The 19,417-nt window shown below is 51.2% G+C and overlaps 6 protein-coding genes across 6 annotated transcripts; 3 read left to right on the top strand and 3 right to left on the bottom strand.

Moving 5' to 3' along the window:
• Positions 1–356: 356 nt before the first annotated feature.
• On the bottom strand, positions 357–1,532 carry BCR38DRAFT_183241 (uncharacterized protein). Its single transcript, XM_040853953.1, has one exon. It carries the CDS (start codon positions 1,270–1,272, stop codon positions 592–594), a length of 681 nt encoding a protein of 226 aa, XP_040717537.1. The 5' UTR covers positions 1,273–1,532; the 3' UTR covers positions 357–591.
• Positions 1,533–2,406: 874 nt separating this feature from the next.
• Positions 2,407–5,145, bottom strand: BCR38DRAFT_339198 (peptidase S8/S53 domain-containing protein; the record flags this gene model as incomplete). The annotated part of the gene is made up of 2 exons (XM_040855684.1): positions 2,407–3,778; positions 3,839–5,145. 2 exons carry the CDS (start codon positions 5,143–5,145, stop codon positions 2,407–2,409), a joined length of 2,679 nt encoding a protein of 892 aa, XP_040717536.1.
• Positions 5,146–6,684: 1,539 nt separating this feature from the next.
• Positions 6,685–9,144, top strand: BCR38DRAFT_430661 (uncharacterized protein). The gene has a single exon (XM_040860055.1). It carries the CDS (start codon positions 6,760–6,762, stop codon positions 8,671–8,673), a length of 1,914 nt encoding a protein of 637 aa, XP_040717535.1. The 5' UTR covers positions 6,685–6,759; the 3' UTR covers positions 8,674–9,144.
• A 1,339-nt stretch (positions 9,145–10,483) lies between these two features.
• BCR38DRAFT_408491 (S-adenosyl-methionine-sterol-C methyltransferase) lies at positions 10,484–11,841 on the bottom strand (the record flags this gene model as incomplete). Its single annotated transcript, XM_040858273.1, has 2 exons — positions 10,484–11,327; positions 11,447–11,841. The coding sequence occupies 2 exons, from the start codon at positions 11,839–11,841 to the stop codon at positions 10,484–10,486; spliced, it is 1,239 nt and encodes a 412-aa protein (XP_040717534.1).
• Positions 11,842–15,725: 3,884 nt separating this feature from the next.
• Positions 15,726–16,236, top strand: BCR38DRAFT_339024 (uncharacterized protein; the record flags this gene model as incomplete). The annotated part of the gene is made up of 2 exons (XM_040855670.1): positions 15,726–15,859; positions 15,915–16,236. 2 exons carry the CDS (start codon positions 15,726–15,728, stop codon positions 16,234–16,236), a joined length of 456 nt encoding a protein of 151 aa, XP_040717533.1.
• A 1,401-nt stretch (positions 16,237–17,637) lies between these two features.
• BCR38DRAFT_408489 (uncharacterized protein) lies at positions 17,638–18,346 on the top strand (the record flags this gene model as incomplete). The annotated part of the gene is made up of 3 exons (XM_040858272.1): positions 17,638–17,827; positions 17,897–18,111; positions 18,182–18,346. The coding sequence occupies 3 exons, from the start codon at positions 17,638–17,640 to the stop codon at positions 18,344–18,346; spliced, it is 570 nt and encodes a 189-aa protein (XP_040717532.1).
• Between the last annotated feature and the right edge of the window lie 1,071 nt (positions 18,347–19,417).

The raw sequence follows: 19,417 nt of genomic DNA, 5'->3' as shown, positions 1-19,417 counted from the left end.
AACGTTCCCGCACCTACGATCGCATACTCCTGTGGCATCTAACCGAGATGTGACTTTTTCTGCAGTTCTGATACTACGCCGATATCTCTTACATGGTGAGTATCAAAAGACCCGAACGGAAGGGGGTGTGACCCACGAGGTTTGGCGAACGCTGGAAGGTGAAGTCTCCATCCTGACTAACACGTTGGTACAAATGCTTAGAGATAATCCTGCTAAACAACTAAGATCATGCAGATAACAAAAGATAAAACCCCAATACCTTTCTGTACGCACGTAATGTACCCCACTGTGTAAGTCTACCATTGTGCAAACATGTAGTTCCTACGAAATAGATGGGTGCTGAAAAGCTGTGATCGTCTCGTTATCACCTATGTACGTGGGCTCAGTGTATTTGTGAAACCCTAACCTATTTACATCGCCCCTATGAACATATTTTCATCCGCTACACTGTAACCAAGTTGCATTGTCGTGTTCAAGTCCTTGGGACTGCCACTGGCCGCTAAGCCAATTGAATGTTTAAAGCAAATCCAATCATCACGTCGTCTAACATGTCTTCATCGTTCTGAGTCGGCGTACCCTCACATCCCAGAGTCACATCCCAACCCCACTGTCCTTTCTACGCTCCGCCCCAGTCGCGTCCCCCATCTCCGGCGGCACCGATGCCCTAAACCCACACGACCCCGTCGCACACTTGTACACCAATCTCTTCCTCTTCCCGAGTCCTATCCCTGTCGTCTTTATACTTCTCTCCCAGCCAACACCGTCCACACAAGCCTCCACTTCCCCTCTTCCTTCTTCTACCCCATTTTCTACCCCTTCCTCCTCCTCCTCCCACTCCTCCCGAGCCCTCGGCCCCCCATCTCCATCCGAGTCCCCACAGTCACAAACCGGATTCTCTTTGTAAACCCCATTACCATCCGCCCAGCACACGAAACTACTCTTGCCCGCCGCCGTGTTACTGCAAATAGCACATTTAAAATAAACGCGCTTCTGCTGCGTCGGGTCAGGCATTTGCGTAAGCCCGTCTGAGCGCCTGCAACGCTGGCAGCAGAGTTGTCGTGTGGGAAAGGCCGGGTGGTGGACTGAGGGTTGTTGGTATTGACTGGTAGGGTCATTGTGCTGTGTGTTTAGGGCTGAGTATTGATTGTGGTGCCGTGGCCAGGAGGGGAAGAGGGAGAGCGCGGCGCGGGTGTGCGCTATTGCTGCGAGGGCTTCGCGGGTTTGGGGGTCAACTGGAACGGGGTGGGGCCAGGAGGGATGTTGGGACGTCATTGTGTTTGGTTTTTTTCCGGATACTGCTATAGATCCGTCATCCGCATCCGTGTCGTGGAGCGATCAAGCGAGCACAAGCTGGCGTGGTATAGGGTGCTCTTGAGTATAACTGGAAGCTCACGATCGATGGATGTGAGACTGAAGTAGCGACATTGGATGGGGGCCAAAAGCAGTTCCAAGCGGTTTCGACATGTCAAAGTCGTAGGACAAACAAGCTTAAATAATTCACGTGTCGTTGCTGGGATAGGGGTACCTTTCATATATATTTGTTTCCGAGATTGACCAAACATATATGGGAAAAGTTAGTGACAAATGCAATCCCAGCACCAAGGTTCCCTAGCCCTGCAGTAGTCTTGCATTTGATACATCCTTCCTTAACGGGCTGCAGCCCTGGGTCAAAGCGCGATTCAAGCATTGACAGTATCTGTCATGTTGATGGAATGAATTACCACGATGCATGCTTTGATCACCATCAGGTCGACCATCTCATTTCACTTGAATCTGTTAAGATCATTGCATGAGTGAGCAGATGACACACAGGTAGGTCGAGTCTCATTAGTAGAGCTCGGGATTGACAGGTGGCGCAGCATAGTTGAGATTGTTTAACATTGAGACGGACGGAGGATTCAGTCAAAGAACAAGATACGCCGGACAAACCCTATCTCAGCAAGAGAAAAAGCAAAGCAAAAGAATTACCTCGGACTCGCATTCGTCCCCTGTTCCAAGACCGTCAGGGATAGGCTGGTGATACTGGGCACGAATGGGCCGACTGGTCTGTTCGCGGTCATATTGTTTCAAGTTCCCTCACCACAGACTCCGGTTGAGGCCTGGGGTGAGAACTTAGCACTTGTTCATGTCATGATGTTGTAGAGAAATTGAACGGAAACATACCTATAGGAATAGCACAACTGATTGCCGGGCATTGAAAGTTGGGAGGTAGCATCAGTCAAACCAGTCATGAGTAAGTGTTCCAGATATTACTGCAATAGGGTGTGTTATCTGTTATCGCAGAAAGGTAGACAAAAATGTTCACACAGGAAAGCGCTATTCGTCCTAGCAAGGCATTATTATTCATTACGTATCCCCCATTCCACTCCACACCACAACTCACCTCACCTCACATTCCATCGCTATCTACACATACTTCAAAAAAAACGGCACCGTCTCCACCACATCCCAATCTGTCTCCTTCTCTTCATCCCCCAATATCTTCAACGCACTTGTAACAAGCACGTAACCCCCTTCGTCAACAACCGTCCCATCCGCCAGCCATCCTCCCCACGTATACGTGCCCCCCGTTCTCGCCACATATGTCCGCGGCGAGCCGGGTAATTGCCCCACCGTCTCATACCCCAACCACTTAGTGGTCGGCAGACTTGTCTTACTCAAAGGCACAACATCAACACGCAGAAACTTCGTGCCGACCGTTGGTATGATGAGCAGCTTAGGCCAGACGGTGTCAGTAGCTGTGGAGTTCGACCCCAGACGCGGAATGGAAAACGTGATATTGGCCGCTACGGGGATATTGAAATGGGTCACGGTGGAGCTGAGGTATACCCCGCTGTTGTCACCGCCCTGCAGGACGGGTGTGTCGTGCAGGCTGCCTAGTACGCCGAGGTAAGGGAGGGAGAGGGTCTCGCCATTTGTACCGTTTAGGGTGAGGTAACCGCTGTAGACGGGCAATAGCGTGCTATTCAGACCGGATGGCGGAGCGACAGTGAATGAAATTTCGGCGGTGGAGCCGGCGGGGATGGTCACGGTGTCTGCGGCGAAGGTGAGTTCGGCCCAGTCGTCGGCCACGGGGCTCGGGAACCGCGCTTGGGTCAGGGGCGCGACGTCTGGGACGAAGGTGTAGACGGTTGTCGATTTGGTGTGGCCAAGCTCGTAGCTGATTTCCTCGGTGCCCGTGTTCTTGATGCTGAAGGAGCGGCTGGCGATAAAGTGGTCGCTGTCATTGAACGAAAAGCTGCTCACGCTAGGGATGCCAACAACATGGGCGGCATCATAAGCCTGGACCATTCCCGCGCCCTGCTGAGCCACGGGCGCGGGGAGATCGAACGCTGCCGTGCCGTCATTCCACGCGAGGGGCTTGGCAGTCGCTGAGATGACCTCACGGATGGCCTTGGCATCGAGCGTGCCCCGGGCTTGTCCGACGAGGGCAAACACGGCCGCCACGAGGGGCGTCGCCATAGAAGTACCCGGCAGCACGGCGTACCCGCCCATGTTCATGGGGTATGTGGACAGGATCATGCCGCCGGGTGCGGTGAACTGGGGCTTAATTTCGACTTCCCACGTCGGGCCCCAGCTGCTCGACGCGGCGGTGTAGCCCGCGTTTTGACCGTTGCTCAAGTTTTCCACGAACGGGTCTGATTCATTGGGTGGTTTGAGGGTGACGGTGATATTCTCGCCGGTGGAGAGGAGGTCGACAAAGGCAAGGCCTTGGGCGGGGCTGAGTATGCCAGCGCCTTTGATGCCGTCGGTGTAAATGTAAATGTTGGAGAAGTCACTAGATGGGGGTCAGATATGTCAGATTATCGAAAACATCACCAGTAAGAGTTTGACTTACTGCTGCAACTCAGGGTAGAACATGAGGTACTGTCCGCCTTTGGCAACAATGTTCGCAGCCTGCTGGTCGGCAGGGCAGGCCAAAGACAACTTGAGCAACACAAGGCTGTCCGACAAGTCGGGTGTATCATCAGACAACGGCTCGCAGGCACCGGCCGACGCTGTGCCATTAGGCATCAACCACAAGGAAAACGTGACTTCAGCATCGATGAGGCTGGGATATCCATTGTACCATCCAAACGCAGCCGGATCGTTTCCATCCACCGAGTAAGACGCACCCGCCAGTATCCTAGGCAAGACGGTGTTATCCACGGAACCGACGGCCACAACACTACTCCCCGAAGCTGGAGAAGCCGCCGCCCACATACCCAGGCTCCCCGAGTTCCCGAGCGCAACCACAACAGCCACACCCGCATCCGCAATACGCGACGCCGCCTCGGCCCAAACATCAGTCGCCCACCCGGAATCATCCCCCACCGAGCACGAGATAACATCACTCCCCTCCTCAAACGCCTGGTTAAACGCCTGGATCAAAATATCGTTGGTCGTGTATCCGGCGCATGAACTAACCTTGTACATGCCCAGCGTCACGTCGGGCGCCGCGCCCGTGAAGTCGAGTTCCTTCGAGTTGGCCATGATGATGCCCGTTACGTGCGTTCCGTGGCCCTGGCACGTGTCCAAGGGGTCCGGGTCCGGGATGGGCTCGTCCGTGTCCGAGACGTAGTCGTCGCCTGTGAGATCGTAGCCGTATGAGATGGCGCAGCCGGGGCCGAAACAACCACCCAGGGCCGGGTGCGTATAGTCGACGCCCGTGTCGACAACACCGATTTTGATGCCCTTGCCTGTGATGCCCTCGGCACGCAGCTTGTTGACTTGGGTCATGACGTGCGGGGTGAAGGTGTCATTTTCGTTGGTTTGGCGCTTCAAGAAAGCATTCGCCGCTGCTGCTGCGGATGTGCTGTTGCCGCCGGTGGATATGGGCGTCGGTTGGGGAAACTGGATCTTCCGGACGGGCCAGATATTCTTGACTTGAGACTTGCCGAAGATCTGGTTCTTGATCGCCTCGGCTTCCGACTCGGTCACATTGGATACACGGAAGGAAGCGCCCTTGAAGAGTTTGTAGTTGAGGTTCTTGCGGTGCTGGACTTCGATGGCGTTGGCACGGAGCTCGTCATACAACGAGCTGGCATCGTCCTCGCCATTGAGTTCAACGATGTAGGCGCCCGAGACGATGGATGCGTCTGAGAGTGCGCCTACACAGGAGGCGAAGACCCCGAGCAAGGGAAAGGCTACTTGAGAGAACTTCATGGCGGCGGAAGACTCGAAAGTGACCCGTACCAACCGGAGACAGCAGCAGGAAACATCATCATGAACATGTGCATATTTAAGTAGACCAACATGAAAAAAGGCAAAGGGAATAATGCGATTGATCATGCGATTGTGATTATCAAGTATGTGAACACGAGAAATTCTGCTTGGCACCTTCCGTTTGACGATGGCTCGCCCTGGCACGATGGAACACGGAGTCTGCTTATGGAAGATTGCCCCGGGGAATGTGGGGTTTTGGGACGATCCTCGAATCGTATCGGCACGTCCTTTGCCATAGACCCTTGCAACGTGATAATACGCAAGGGGAAAAACTATTCGCTTGTACAACAATTTAAGCTTAACCCGGACAGGCTTCCATTGACCGTTCCAGAGACGAATTTAGAGCCAGCAACGACACGGAGCAAGTGTCTGTTTAAGGTAGGTGTCTAGTTGAGTTCGTATATGCCGAAAGGGAATCCTTGTCCCACGGAGGACCCCCTGCTATCGTCCGTCCCCCACGATATATTTAGCCACAGGACAGTGCGTAGATGGGCCTCGAGACAATGTAACTGTAGTTCAACGGAGGAGCCTTGGATTAATAATTGATGGGTTCTTGCGAGTCGTATGCATCTTATTCAACTACCACACAACAATAATACGCAGAGTGCTGATTGCATTCCGCGGGCATCCGAGGACTACTATTCGAGTATTGGTAAGAAAGAACAGCATGTTGAAGAACCTAAGCTTCTACCAACGATACCACTCCAGAGTGCTGCAAGAAGCGTCATGTTAGAAGAATTATACTTATTCATCTCGCCATGCCTCTTCCCGCATGTAGACATTCTGATAGAAACAGCTTCTAGCTTCCATAAAGCCACTTTTGTTTCCCTCTCCCTCCCGTGTCTCTCTCTGTCTTTATTTTCCATGTTGTGTCACCATGTGAGTACTTTAAGCTGTCTTCAGCTTGAGAATCCTGATAACAGGCTGGTCATTAAACAGTATTCAAGTAACCAAAGATTGCACATATGTCGACACAGTGAGTAACTAGAGCTGCATTTCCACAAAGCAGCTGATCACATACCGTTTACCGTTTTCCAAGTTACTTTCAACGAGGTTCCAAGACTTCCGTACCAAGGCTTCCAAAGGTGATTGATGTGCTGTCACTACTTCATGACAGACAAGAAGGGGTAAACTGGTGTACGTATTCCTATATACTAAAAGTACGGATAGGAATAGGGGTTCAGAGTGTCATTAATACAATAGTGGTCGCCTTGCACTCCCGTTCCTATGGCTATTCCTAAACTACTGCTGTGGAGCTTGGACATGTTGGTACATACACAAACGCACAATGTCTCCTTGGAATGCAGCTTTCGAGATGCAGGGTAGCTAGCTGCCAAAGCCCTATTCAACGACAATGGCATTTTACTGCTAGCGCACGGTCCCCCGTGGTGTCCCAAAGGGAACCAGCTAGCGTGGTTGCCCAAGTAGTTACCCGTAGACTGAATAGCGATAGCGGTATTTGCGAAGGACGCGTCGTATCGTGAATTCCATCGTCACTGAATTTTCGCTGAATTTCTTCGCCATCACAACACCACCCCCGGAGTCCACACGACCATGGCTTCTGAACTCGCGGGGTTCGTCTTGGACGACGGTCACCACCACATGATCCGTAAGTTTCTGTTGCACAACCGCTACTCGCGAAGCCAATCGAGCGAGCAGCGCTACCAGGTTCACCTGCGTGTCTTATTGGAGGCCACCGTTTTCTTCGCCGCGTTCTGGCTTAGACCCAACTTCTGGACGCTTCTGGAAAGCATTGTCGACTTCCCCAAGGTAGAGAATCCCGTCTATACTATTGAGGATGTTGTCGAGAAATTCAGCGAGGGACGTCGCGACTACCTCCGCAAGAAACACGGTTTCGACAGTCCGGGAAATCAAATGGCTGCCGACATTGAACATGCGCGGCTGGCCTTGCTTGACCAGCGACCCAACAAGGCGCTACCAACCACCCCGCATGCGCTTCTAGCCGACAAGTTCATCCGAAGCAAACTGTTTCCTGGTGAAGTTCCCGTGGGTCGAACCTGGCAGGAACTGATGCACAGTTGGCCATTGAAACTGTCAGAGGTACTCAACGCCGAGAAGGCACGGTTGACGGTGAGCGCAGACAAGGCTGCTTCCGCTAATGCAAACACTGCTCCTTCTGCCGATGCAATATTCGTTTCATCCGGCAATCCAGCCATTACCTCCTTTGGAAATTCGACTAATGCACCTTCAATCGATGGAAACAACCATAGTGTCAAGCTCGAGAACCCATCTCGCGGCGCCAGGACCAATACACCCTACGCCATGGCGAACAAAGCTCTCTACGGCAATTTCAATTACGTCAATGCGAAAAACAGCGCTCCTCCGAATAATGGGATCATCGGTCCTTACGAAAATGTGAGCAATGCTCCCGGTATGGATGGAACCAACGGCGGCCCCAACAACGCAGCTAGCGATCTATTCGGCGGTACGACTAATTACCACACGATCAACACTACTCAGGGTAATATGCTGAACCATCTTCGGGGCAACGCAAGCAATGTCCGCCACGGAAATAGAACCTACGGTGGTTACCATCGCACGTATAGCATGCCCCCGAATCCCAATGGCAACATGGCCAGCTTCTATGCGTTCGGCGCTGCTCACGGCCAAGGGACGAGCGCTCCACATGGTAATGCAAACAACGCTCCTTCCCGCGGTGGCATGGATGCTCCTTCTAGCAGTGAAATCCATTCTTCCTCTGGCAATGGTCGCAATGCCTCTTCTAGCACTGGGATGGACGCCCTTGTCGGCAATAAAGGAGAGGATCTGCAGATAATGCACGTATTCAACAAACGGAAGGCTCCCCGCGAAGTACAGAAGGAACAGCCGTCTCGAGTCAAACGACGAATCGTTCGTACCCCGGAGCAGCGCCACAATGATCCTGAAAACGCGTCGATGGGCTCGAACAACATGGCATTGGTCAAGCGCGAATCCAGCGAGCCAGGAAGCAGCAGCGGAAACAACAACAGAGAAACGGCCGCCATTCCTCTCAGCCCCGACCAAGATTCAACCGCGATCAGACTGGCCAACCAGGAAGCCACCATCAAGACCCTCCAGGAGGAACTCCGACAAATGCAAGAAACGGTCAAGGCATCCACAGAGGCACGAGAGGCCTCTAGAAACGACGCGATTCTGAACAGCATCCGCGAGCAGATGAACAGCTTCAGGCTGGAGTACGCACCCGCAGCCGCACCGCGATCCAACACAATCGAGATTGCCCTCCCGGTGGGAAGCGAGCACCTCGAGTACCTCAAGTGCCGAGACGCGAAGCAGTTCCTTGGAGGTGTCGACGATGAGATTGGAAAGGTCCGATCGGTGCTTGTGGCTAAGATCAAAGCACAGGGCGATACGGACGAGTCGTTGGCGAAGGCTCAATATTTATACAATGTTGTCCATTACCTTGAGGTCGCGATGGAGCAGGCGAAGAAGGGTGTCAGGGAGCTGTAATATGGGCTGTGGATGCCGTGATGGAGATGGCGGAAAAGCAATATTTCCAGAAGATTGTCAGATTGTCACTTGACGAAGTGATGGGAATGACAAAGAAGGGTGTTCAGGAATGGGATCTTGCATTCTGTACAACACCATCGACACGAAAAGAAGGCAAGTAAGGTGTCCAGGAGTTTTGAGACGAGTTCTTCATAACATGATGAAGAACTAAAGCCAGGGCGTTCAGGAATAGTGCCATGTGTTTGTTCTTCCCAACAATATGAACAACACAAACAAAGGTGTCCAGGAACCGTACACATATGAGTTTTGTAAGGCAGGGACATTCAGGGATGGCAGCTATGTGGCTTCGGAAGAGGAGTTGAGGGTGGATATACCGATTGAGTTGCTGCTTTGGTCGCATTTGTCATGAATAGTGTTCCGACTGATCATTGGAGTTGAGGTAGTTAGCAGACAGCTAATAGGGTATGGAGCAATGAAGTTATGTACAGGACTTTCTTTTGTCAACTGCCTTTCTGAGTAACCTGGAAGGGTTCATCACATTACAAGGACCGACACGCCACTGGGAAGACCGAGTCGCCGAACGAATTGTGGTAGTAACGACTTGACCATGGCGCCCGACTCGCAGTCGTTTCCTCGACAGTGCGATGAACGCAGTGTGCCTCATCCACAAGCGTCCAACATTGCAGATCGCTCTCCTACAAACACCCGTAATCTTTAGCATGGTGTTGCAAATATGGTCGTCATATTTGTGGCATGGACAGGCTGATATGAGAACCACTCAATGCAGTCAAAGTCCATTATCTCATTGCAGAATCTATGTGCTTGCTACAATAAACCCGAAAAAGTCTCCGGACACCGACAATTAAGCACCTACAACATGAAATATTTAACAACTTCAAAGATGAATTTCTCAGCCAATTTACGCTTAAATTCTAATCTATAACTTGCAAATCGTCTCTTATTTAATATTGCGAATACCAGGCCCTTGCTTTTCTTACCGCTGCAAGCCGTCGTGGAAGGGACTTCATAAGACCGCGTACGTACGTTAAATCGACCTGTGACCACGCATCCTCGATCACTAGCCTAGCCCAGGCCTCGTGAGGGATATTAGCCTTTAATTCGGAGAAATTGGGCTCTATTTCATGTATTTTGGCCTTTAAAGCTTTCCATACATGTTCAGTGGGGTTCAAATCGGGGCTATGAGCGGGCCACTTGATCGTCCAGATACCGTGATCCTCTAGCCACCTCTGCGTATTGCAATAAGACTGTGAGGACACTCCGTAGCGCGGAGAGTCCGGACCGCCGTCGCAGAAGACCAACTTCGATGCCCCCCCTTCATCGTCCCTTAACCAGATCATTCCCCACACCATAATCGAAATACGTGGCCGCCCATGGCTCTGTGGGTTCACGAGATCCTCTCTGTACCTCTCGTTCGCATAGCGGAAGACCCATTGGCCTGGGGAGTCCGGCGAATTCTGGACCGTACACTCGTCCGAGAAGAGTGTACCAAACTGACATGCACAAATCATACAGCCACCAACATGGTTCGTCTCCAAATCGCATTATTCTCCATTATGTGGTGGTGTCTGAACTGAAAACAAACACGCGGAAGCCATCAGACTCCAGCGAGGTATCAAGCGCCCCTGTGAATGATGACTGGGGTAATCCGCAGCAGGCGTGAGAAGCAAAATCTAAGAAATACAGGGGGGGGGGGGGGGGGCGCCGCTCAAAATTCCTTCTTCCTAAGCGCCACAAGTGGCTGATGCAAAATAAAATAAAATAAACAATACCGCCCTGTCAAGATTCAATCCTATGACGCACTCTGCGCGACAGCCGTCCCCACCGGCTTCTCAGCAACAATGCGATACGTCGTCGTTATCAATCGCATATTGTCCATCTTGACGAAAGCCTGCCCATCCAAACACAAGCGATCCATGAGGGTTTTGAAATGGCGCGGCAGCACCCGCAGCTTGACACCCAGATGGATGAGCTGGCGGATAGACCGGAAATAAATGTCGACCTTGTCGATCAGCGGGGCTTGCAGGCCATCGATGCTGGGGTTGTCGGAGAGCGTGACTTTAAACCCAGCACTGGTCAGCGCTGATTCGAAGCTGGCAGGCGTCGGCGTCCCCACAGCTCCGATGAGCGGCTTGACGCGGCGCATAAGCTCCGCATGCTCGGGATGATTCGCGGGATCGTAAGCGGGGAGGCTGACCCAGTCCAGCAGCAGGAACTTGGCGCCCGGCTTCAGAACTCGGAATATGTCCTTGAAGAGGGCGTGCGGGTCTTTGCAGAGACTCAGGGCTTGGATTTCGTAGAAGGCGTCAAACGACGAGTCTGCGAATGGTAGGGGCAGGTCGTTCTGGTCACCCTCCACAAATTCGTTCTGGAGACCTAGTTTCTGGTTGAACTCGCGTGCTTGGGCGATTTGATTTGGGTCAATGTTGAGACCGGTCACTTGCGCCCCGGTAAAACTCGACATGTGCGCGGCCACGCGACCTCGACCGCAGCCCAAGTCTAGTACCTTGTCGCCAGCCTTGAGTCCGATCTCCCTGGCTATCGACTCTTCGTTGAGTAGCTGGTTATCTAGGACAGACGCCTTCTTGTCCATCAGCGGTGGGATGTACATCTTTTCAACGTCTCCCAGCGCGCATCTGCCAATGGTCAGTACGCCAGGTACCTATTTTGAAAGGAGGATGATGCTCAGGGGCTCATTCGAAGACAGGACGACGATGCCTACGACATCTAAACCCTGGGCACCAGCGGTACTCACAAGTGGTTGAGCGTGCCGTAGTAGGCTTTCAGGCATTCACCCACGCGTTTCTCGTAGTTTGGTCCTAACGCAGCGATCATCTCTTTCTCGTTTTCCCAGTCTAGGTTGTAGATCACATAAGACGCCATGAAGTCGTCGATTTCCTCGGGCTTCAGGCCATAAAGGTGCTTGAACGAATCGCGAAACGTCTTCCATCGCTTAGGCGACACGGAGCGATCCACGTGCGAGGGGTCGTGATGGCCTTTGCAGAGTGACTTCTCAAGATTGGGGGAGAGCGCTACCTTGGTCGTACTGCTGCCGCTCGTGTTGCTAGAACGAGGACTATCAATACCGGGCTGGTGTGCAGGTAATGCCGATACATCTTGGGATGGCGACGTTGTGGCGGTGGTGGCCATGTTACTGACGTGTGACGAGGCGACGATGAACTGCTAGATGAGATGGGTGGGCGGGGTTCTCAGGCGTTGCGGTTTGCTGGAAGAGTGGTAGTTGTTACGCGGAGGGGGAACGTTGGATTTCAGGTTTCAACGAAAATCGCCTCCCACTTGAATTCTGCATGCGCTGGGTTCATGGCGTACAACTGGACAGCGAGCTTGGCAGCACAAGATTAGGATGCATGCGTGATCAGACGATGGTGTGAAGATCGGTTGGGATGCCCGCGTTCGGATGAACCGGAAATTCGTTGATTACAGCGAATCAGCGCCACGCCGGATTACAAACAGAAAGGGCTGGTCGTCTGGGTCACCGACAAGCAAGAGCAGCCGCCAATGTAACTTAGTTGACTCATGACCAAAGTCGTCATCATATCATCCCACATTTCCATTTCCGTTCCCTTCTCCTAGCTTCACTATAGACATGTAGGTTTCGGCATCATCCACGGCAGTGGTAACGGGCGACGTTCAGCATACACACTTCCCAACGGGTCCCAACGTTCAATAGTGGACTTTCGGGCCCTGCGCTAATGCACAATCAATTATGGTTTGCCCACCGTCTGCTCCCGGCATCTGGATTCTTTTCGTTATCACTCGCTTTGGCATTTAATCTTGCAGAAAAGCTTATTTGGCCCAGTTGAGTATTATTTACCCACTTCTTTTCGGCAGTCGCGTTGCTGCCTGACGCTGGGGAGTACATGTATCAACCAGATAACGTAACCGGCCATTGGCGCCTTCGCAGTGAACTGTAGCAAGTTATCTGGGGAGGAGGCACACAAAGCCAAGACCCGTTCAGCTCTTGCCCGCACTTCCGAATATTTCCAGCCAGATTCACCTGGCGGGATGATAGTCTTGGCCAAGCAGAAAGCAATCAACCATGTGTACGGAACAGTTGCACGCTACCCTCTTCGCGCCGTGTATCTGATATTGAAGTTCGAACATGCCTGGGTGGGGCTGTAGTTGCATTGTTGACCAGCAACTGCTAGGTGCGATTCATTCCAAATACGCGGATCTGGCGCCGTCCCAACCCATGCGTTTCTTCCCGCTTGTCCGTCAAGCGTGTGGCACGATTTTATCAGCTTCATCCAATCATACCCTCTACCGTCTCGATCTCCTTCTTCTTTGGGACTGCGTTGCTGGTTGTGTCGTTGAAATAAGCTTTGACGCAGCTAGCCTGGTAGTCTAGTCAACGTCAAAACTGTCTTAGGGGCCAGAATGCCGAGGGATCCCTGAAGTGCCGTTCAAAGTCGCATATTTTGCCCCCAAGATCATATGGACGGCAGATCGCTTAGTAATGTGTCACAAGGCTATGGTCGAACCTGAGCAATGAGAGGGCCGCTCGTTGAGTATGACGTTGCATGACTCCGATCTGGAAAAATGGCCGACAGCTTGTGACATTGGACGCTACTTACGTATAATTATGTGATGTCTATCCTCAAGTACACAGTTGCCTTTGATGGCGTAAGCATCAATCAGCTGAGCAAACAACCACGTGCGAGTAAAGCACTGACTGTCTGTCCGTAGGAGAGTAGAACAAAAGAAGAGAAACATGTCACATATTTCCACCACTTTCTCCAGCGGTCGGCAGAATTTGCAGTGGCCACACACCTAACGGTTCTTGATGAACCGCCACCATTGCCGTTCAGCCTATCGCCTTTTCGATCCATACGCTCATCGGCGCACGGGGTTCCACGTTCTTAGACGTGAAATCGTACGTTTGCTCATTTCCCTCGACCGCGAGAGATATACTGCCAACGACACTTAATGCCAGATGCCAGCTACCACAGTCACCAGACTCTCGAGGTTGCGTTTTGTTGTGTCGATTATCCTCAACCCCCCGCAGAAGTAGAAGCATATCAAGTGCACCACCTAGTTCCATGGAATATGCATTTCATTGTGTCGCACGCGTGTGCAGTCAACTCTTAGTCTATATTCTGTGTTGTTGTTGTTATTTACGTGGATTGGCTGCTCTGGGCTCAGGCTGGGAATGCTGCGAGAACCCTTAGACAAGGCCCCCGGGTTGCTAGTCTTCTCCTTCGTCAAGCTGGGCAGTCAGGTGAATACTCCAAAGGAGAAGATGGCCGAGTCGGAGAAATCGATAGGCAGGGCAGCAGAAGGCGTGAATCTGGGGGCGCAGGAGAAGGAAACTACATGACGAGATTTACGGGTCTAGAACACTTCAGACACCGTTCACAGAGGCAATTGCAGTAATTACAAGGTCCTAAAGTACATATCAATATATTATCTAAGTACATAAGCAGATTTTATCCAGACATATTCAGAGGTAATTCGCCCTTCTGCCGGCAGCACCACAGTAGATTATTTAACCTCGAGCCTCAACGCATCGTACTGTACACAAACCGACTGCAGCAGCACCAACGGGATCCATATACTGCTGTGTTGCCTCTTTCCATCCAAATATGACTTTGGAAATCTTGTATTACGACGCAAAACATGATAGTAAATAAATAAAAATACTCTGATTGCATCCAAACAAGTTGTAGACCGGCTATAGAACCCAAAATGAAAACAGAGCCCCTATCAATCGGATGTCTCAGATGAGCGACATGACTTTCAAGCAATCTTCCCTGAAAATCTGGCCTTCCATCAATTTCTGCCCGTATTCCATGTTACTCCCTACGTACAACTTCAATATTACGCAAGGAAATTTCGGGCCCTGCTTGGGAGGCCTTACTATACCATGTTAAGCTGGTTGGCTGAGCGTGCGTTAGGCAGTCGGCGACGCCAAGCCCCGTCTATGTGTTCAAATATGAGACTATAAGTTCGGTCAGGGTTTCCTCCAACTCTCCAGTTTCCCGCGAAGGCCAATTTGTAAATAATGAGTTTCTGTCAAGTAGGAATCTCCTCACTCAGGGTATTAGAATCCAAAACAATTTCTTGCTCAAAAGAGTTGAAGCCCCGAATATCGAGACATAGTAAATGAACATCTGGGATTTGATCTAGATATAGGGTACTGTCTTCCTCAAGTTCTGAAATTCGTGACCGGTCTGCCCCTTTTAGTTGCCGCAGCTTTTCGGCGCTCGGGGTACTTCGAGATATGCTTGTACTCGTCAGATGCAGACGGTTTCCCAACAACAAAACACTTCTCAATGTTTTCCATGTTTTCTTCTTTTCCAAACCTCGCCTGGTGCCTCATCACAGATGCCGCTGATTCATCTTGCGTGGCAAGTTGCTCAGGGTTCAAACATCACTGCGGGCATTGGTCACTGCTTATAACACCTTTTCACAGAGGAAGCCCGACGGTGCCGGTCGTAATACAGCATTTTTTTCGTCTTGTGATGGCCTGCCTTAGTAAGGCTTTTCGTTGTTTTTATGACGAAGTTCTGGGCGAGTGGATGGATTGTTGCATCGGAGGCCACCGCGCCATTACCAACCAAATTAGATGGCATGTTTCCTAAAGACCCCATGAAGACGAGGCTTAGCTCATGGCAGCACCTTTGGTCTGGGACGAGGCGTTCTTACCTAACTTAAAACGGCCCGATTGGCCATAGCTAGCTCGAGCTGAGGTTCTCGTGTTAGCCAAACCCACCACTCAGATGTCTGGATACGAAGCTGACAGGCTTGGCACGATAAAATGTGGACGACTAGGACGCACCAAATGTTAGCCCCAAAAATAAGCTAAGCACCGAAATAGATCAAGGATGTGCTAAGCATAGTGCGATGTTGCGATGTGTAGTGAGGCGAGTTTGGGGAGTATAAATGGCTGAGGTCGCTTCAGCATAGAAAGTTCATTCTCGGCATCATCTCAGTCAACACATTAGATAGATCTACTTCAACTAAGCACAAGAAACACCTAAAACCCCCAACCAAAGCCATCAACACCATCCAGGATGAAGTCCTTCGCAGCAATTTCCACCCTCCTCCTCACTGCCATCTCGGCCGCTCCCGTTGAGCAGCGCCAGGCAACTGAATTCGACGTCACCGGCTTCAGCGCGAACACCACCCCGCACGGCACCGCCGCATAGTAAGCCTCCCTCTCTCCCCATATAGGAACCCTGAAACTAACATAACCGCCCCAGCATCTCCTACACCCTCGACATCCCGGGTATCCTGAACACACAATGCTCCTACCACGACACCACCTCCGTGACCAACCTCCCCGACGTCCCCTTCCAGCCCTGCGACGACCCGTCCGTAGAATGGCAGTTTCACCACGAGCCCTCGCAGCCGGGCGGCAATGGTCCCTACCTGATTGTCATCACCTACGCTGATGGGACGGGACGCAAGGTAGCTGGGTGGAAGGAGTTCCCGGCTAGCGAGTTCCCTGTTGAGCAGTATGGGGCTTCATTTGCGCAGTTTTATCGCGGAGAGCCGGATTTTGTTATCAGTAACCTGTCTTAGGTTTCGGAGCGAGAAAGGGGTTGTATATCGCGAGCTAGAGGCAAGGGGGTATTCAAAGGGGTATTCAAAGGGGTTAAGGCATAGACAGGGGAGTAAGATTTGGGGATTCGGCGTGTACAGACAGGATATAAAAATCCAGGGTTGGCTTATGCAGATTACTTTACACATTACTATATTCACTCGTTACAACACTACATATTGGCCAAATCCTAACTCACGTGAATATGGTAATGTTAACCATTGGGGAAAACTTCCTTACCACCAAGAGAATGAAACCCCTCAGCAACTTCCATAGTGGTGAGTGGACCTGAGGTGCTGCTTTTTTTAACCTGGACTACGGTGAGCCTGGTTGTCAGGGTACGGCTAGGCCGAAGGCAATAGTACAGAGTGATGGGGAGTAATGGGCGTCCCTCCTACGTAGCACCGGGTGGTCACGGGCGGTCACTGGCGGTCTCAGGTAGGGGTGCCCACGATGATGCATTGATCTCTACTCTCTCTATCTTCTTCCCGGGCCTCCGCCCCTTACATAGATAGCTAGAACCCGGCGTCGGAGCCGCGGAGCACTAGTTTCTCCGATTGTTCCGCAAACCAAGACTTCCATATCGTGTCGTGACTCACACGTCCCTACACCAGAGCCCCACCGGTGTCCCACCGGTGCCTATGGCATTCTGTTCTCTGACACTGGTGCTGCACAGTCATGGAGACGATTTTGACCACTCGGCTAAACTCGCCACTGGCAAAAACAGGAACAACCGCACAGAGATCCTTTTCTGGATCCTGCTTCCGGCCTATGTACTAATAAGCTTGTGACTTCCATTTAAGTCACTACTTGTTATTTCGTCGTTAATGCAGTTCCAGTATTGTAGATATTTACAGTCTCGAGTCCCCTCTCTACTTCGAGATATCAACGTACATTGTTTGTGACTGCGCCTTATTTGCTATCTCCATACTCTAATTATATCATGAACTAGACCTACTCATCCTTGTTCAATAACATGGTGCGACAAGTACGTCCTAGTAATATACCAACCTTGAACGCAAGACTGATGCGCTCCCATGTCGTGACCGCCTCAATCTCCTTTGACAGCCTTTGCGAACTTGAGCTCTCGAGAATTGCCAACGAGGAACATAAGACGGAATAACGTCACCATGGAACACGGCACTGAACTAGAATAATTAGCCATATAGCTATCGCGCTGTAGCATAGACGTTGCAACCTTGAGAGGCTATCGAAACATATCTAGTTTGGACTCCACTGCGACTTGCAGCAACCTCTCGAATGCGAAGTCAACTTAGTATTAGTCTGAGTCTACCTCTAAATCGAAGTTGTTGCGAGCCTGCTCGTCGTTGATCATAGTCTTTTTAACAGGGTTGCCGGCCACCTCGCCCACTGTTGCCCGAATGATCAACCATAATCTTCGAAGGGGGGATGAGATTGAGCAGAACTATGATAAAAACAATGAGGGAAATAATGAAGAGGGAAAAAATAACGTCGGAAAACTGCCACAGCTTGTGGCTGTCTACGGGATCCCCCCAAAAAACCAAACAGGAAATACACGCTATTGCAGAAGTCATTATGGATCCTCTGCAAGTGAGAGAAAGTCCTGCAGCATTACAGCAAACTAGAGACGTACTGCTCCGCTTAGTGATTAGCGACAAGTATATCGTCACGGAGAAACAAGGCTAGAGCACTCGATACAACAACATCCCAGAGGCGATGGCTTTCTAGATCTTGCAAATCCTCCACATCCCGAAGTCCATAGGAATCGCGGACTGGTGAGATTGATACCGGATTCGGAACTGCTCACCTTTACGTACGGTGATTTGACGCCAGACAGTATCTTCGTCGATGGCGGTGGGGACGGCCGAACATCTGTCCGTGGAGAGGGCGGAGAGATGTATGGATGACAAGAGAAAGGGAATAAGTACAGTGATAGTGAAGCAGGTGAAGGGTCATAAGAAGAAACGCACGGGAATTAGCGCCCATATGAAGTTCATCAAAGAGACAATTGCAAAGATGGGGGAGGCAGCCGGGGTGATGAAGAAACCAGCGGATGTTAGTCAGTTACGGCACCAACAGGAGAAACTTACGGAACGGCGAGAATTGTAGTTGAAGTCAAACAAAAAGTGCCAGGGGGAAATTGGTGCGGAAATTAACGTGGCATATGAGCAGCTGGGAAAGTGTATTAAGGTTTCTCTAGTCCTGGGGCGAACGAAATGACCGAGACGCTCAGAAATCCTGGGGAGAAGCTGTGTATGGGGACACTGGGGAGAAGTGTTAGGACGAATAGCGAATGTGAAATCGATACATGAACACGCATCACGTTGGGATATCGAAAGATGATGCTTACATGCTGTCATTCAGCTATGTGATGGTATTGACGGAAGACTTGGGATATGAGTGACTGATATAAGTCAGCGAGGTGATTCAAATATTAACCAGCCTAGAGGGAAGGATCAGACGACCTCCCCGTCGGTCGGGTAGTCTGAGACGCCCATGCCCCAAAGTTACCAAACGTAGGGCCCAGCTTTTGGCCTATTCGGGCATCTCGTACTCCGCTATGAGCTGTCTTTGCCCATAAAGCAGTAATGGTGACTTGGGTATACTCTCATGCATATCTACGCTGTGAGAATGAAGGCGCCTCGGTTTGAAGTCAATCACGGGGAGAAGCGAAGCTTTGAGACAGAAACCATGTAGGAGATGAAGTTCGTATGAGTAGACAGGATCGCAATTCGATTCCATATCGCGCTTGAAAGTATCAATTTCGTCCTCGCAGCGAACGTGTAAATGCAAGTTCCTGCTCCATGGTGCCCCAAAAATGTGACATGGCGGCGAAGTTGCACTTACCTAGATATAGTTGATCGCCAACTATAACTCCCTATGTGGTGGCTGCAAGCTCTTCGCGACAGAATGCGGCTTACTCAAAATCACATGATTCGGCGGCATCGTGTCATCCAAGAGCGCTAGCCGATTGACTGTACCTTCCAGCCGTGACTTCCTAACCACCTTCAGGGACTGCAAGGGCAGGATGCATCGAAACCACAAGCGGGTTGTGAGGCAAGGGGTAATTTAGGGGTTAAACTCAATATGTGGATCAAGTGGGGCATTGGGGTCCGTGCACTTAACGCGTTACTACAGGCACTGCGGTACCGACGCGACGTCACAAACAGTCACTGTGTC

Source organism: Pseudomassariella vexata (genome assembly GCF_002105095.1).
Source record: "Pseudomassariella vexata strain CBS 129021 chromosome Unknown BCR38scaffold_5, whole genome shotgun sequence".
Classification (NCBI taxonomy): domain Eukaryota; kingdom Fungi; phylum Ascomycota; class Sordariomycetes; order Amphisphaeriales; family Pseudomassariaceae; genus Pseudomassariella; species Pseudomassariella vexata.
The sequence above is the reverse complement of the archived record's forward strand: the minus strand, read 5'-3'. Positions and strand labels throughout refer to the sequence as shown.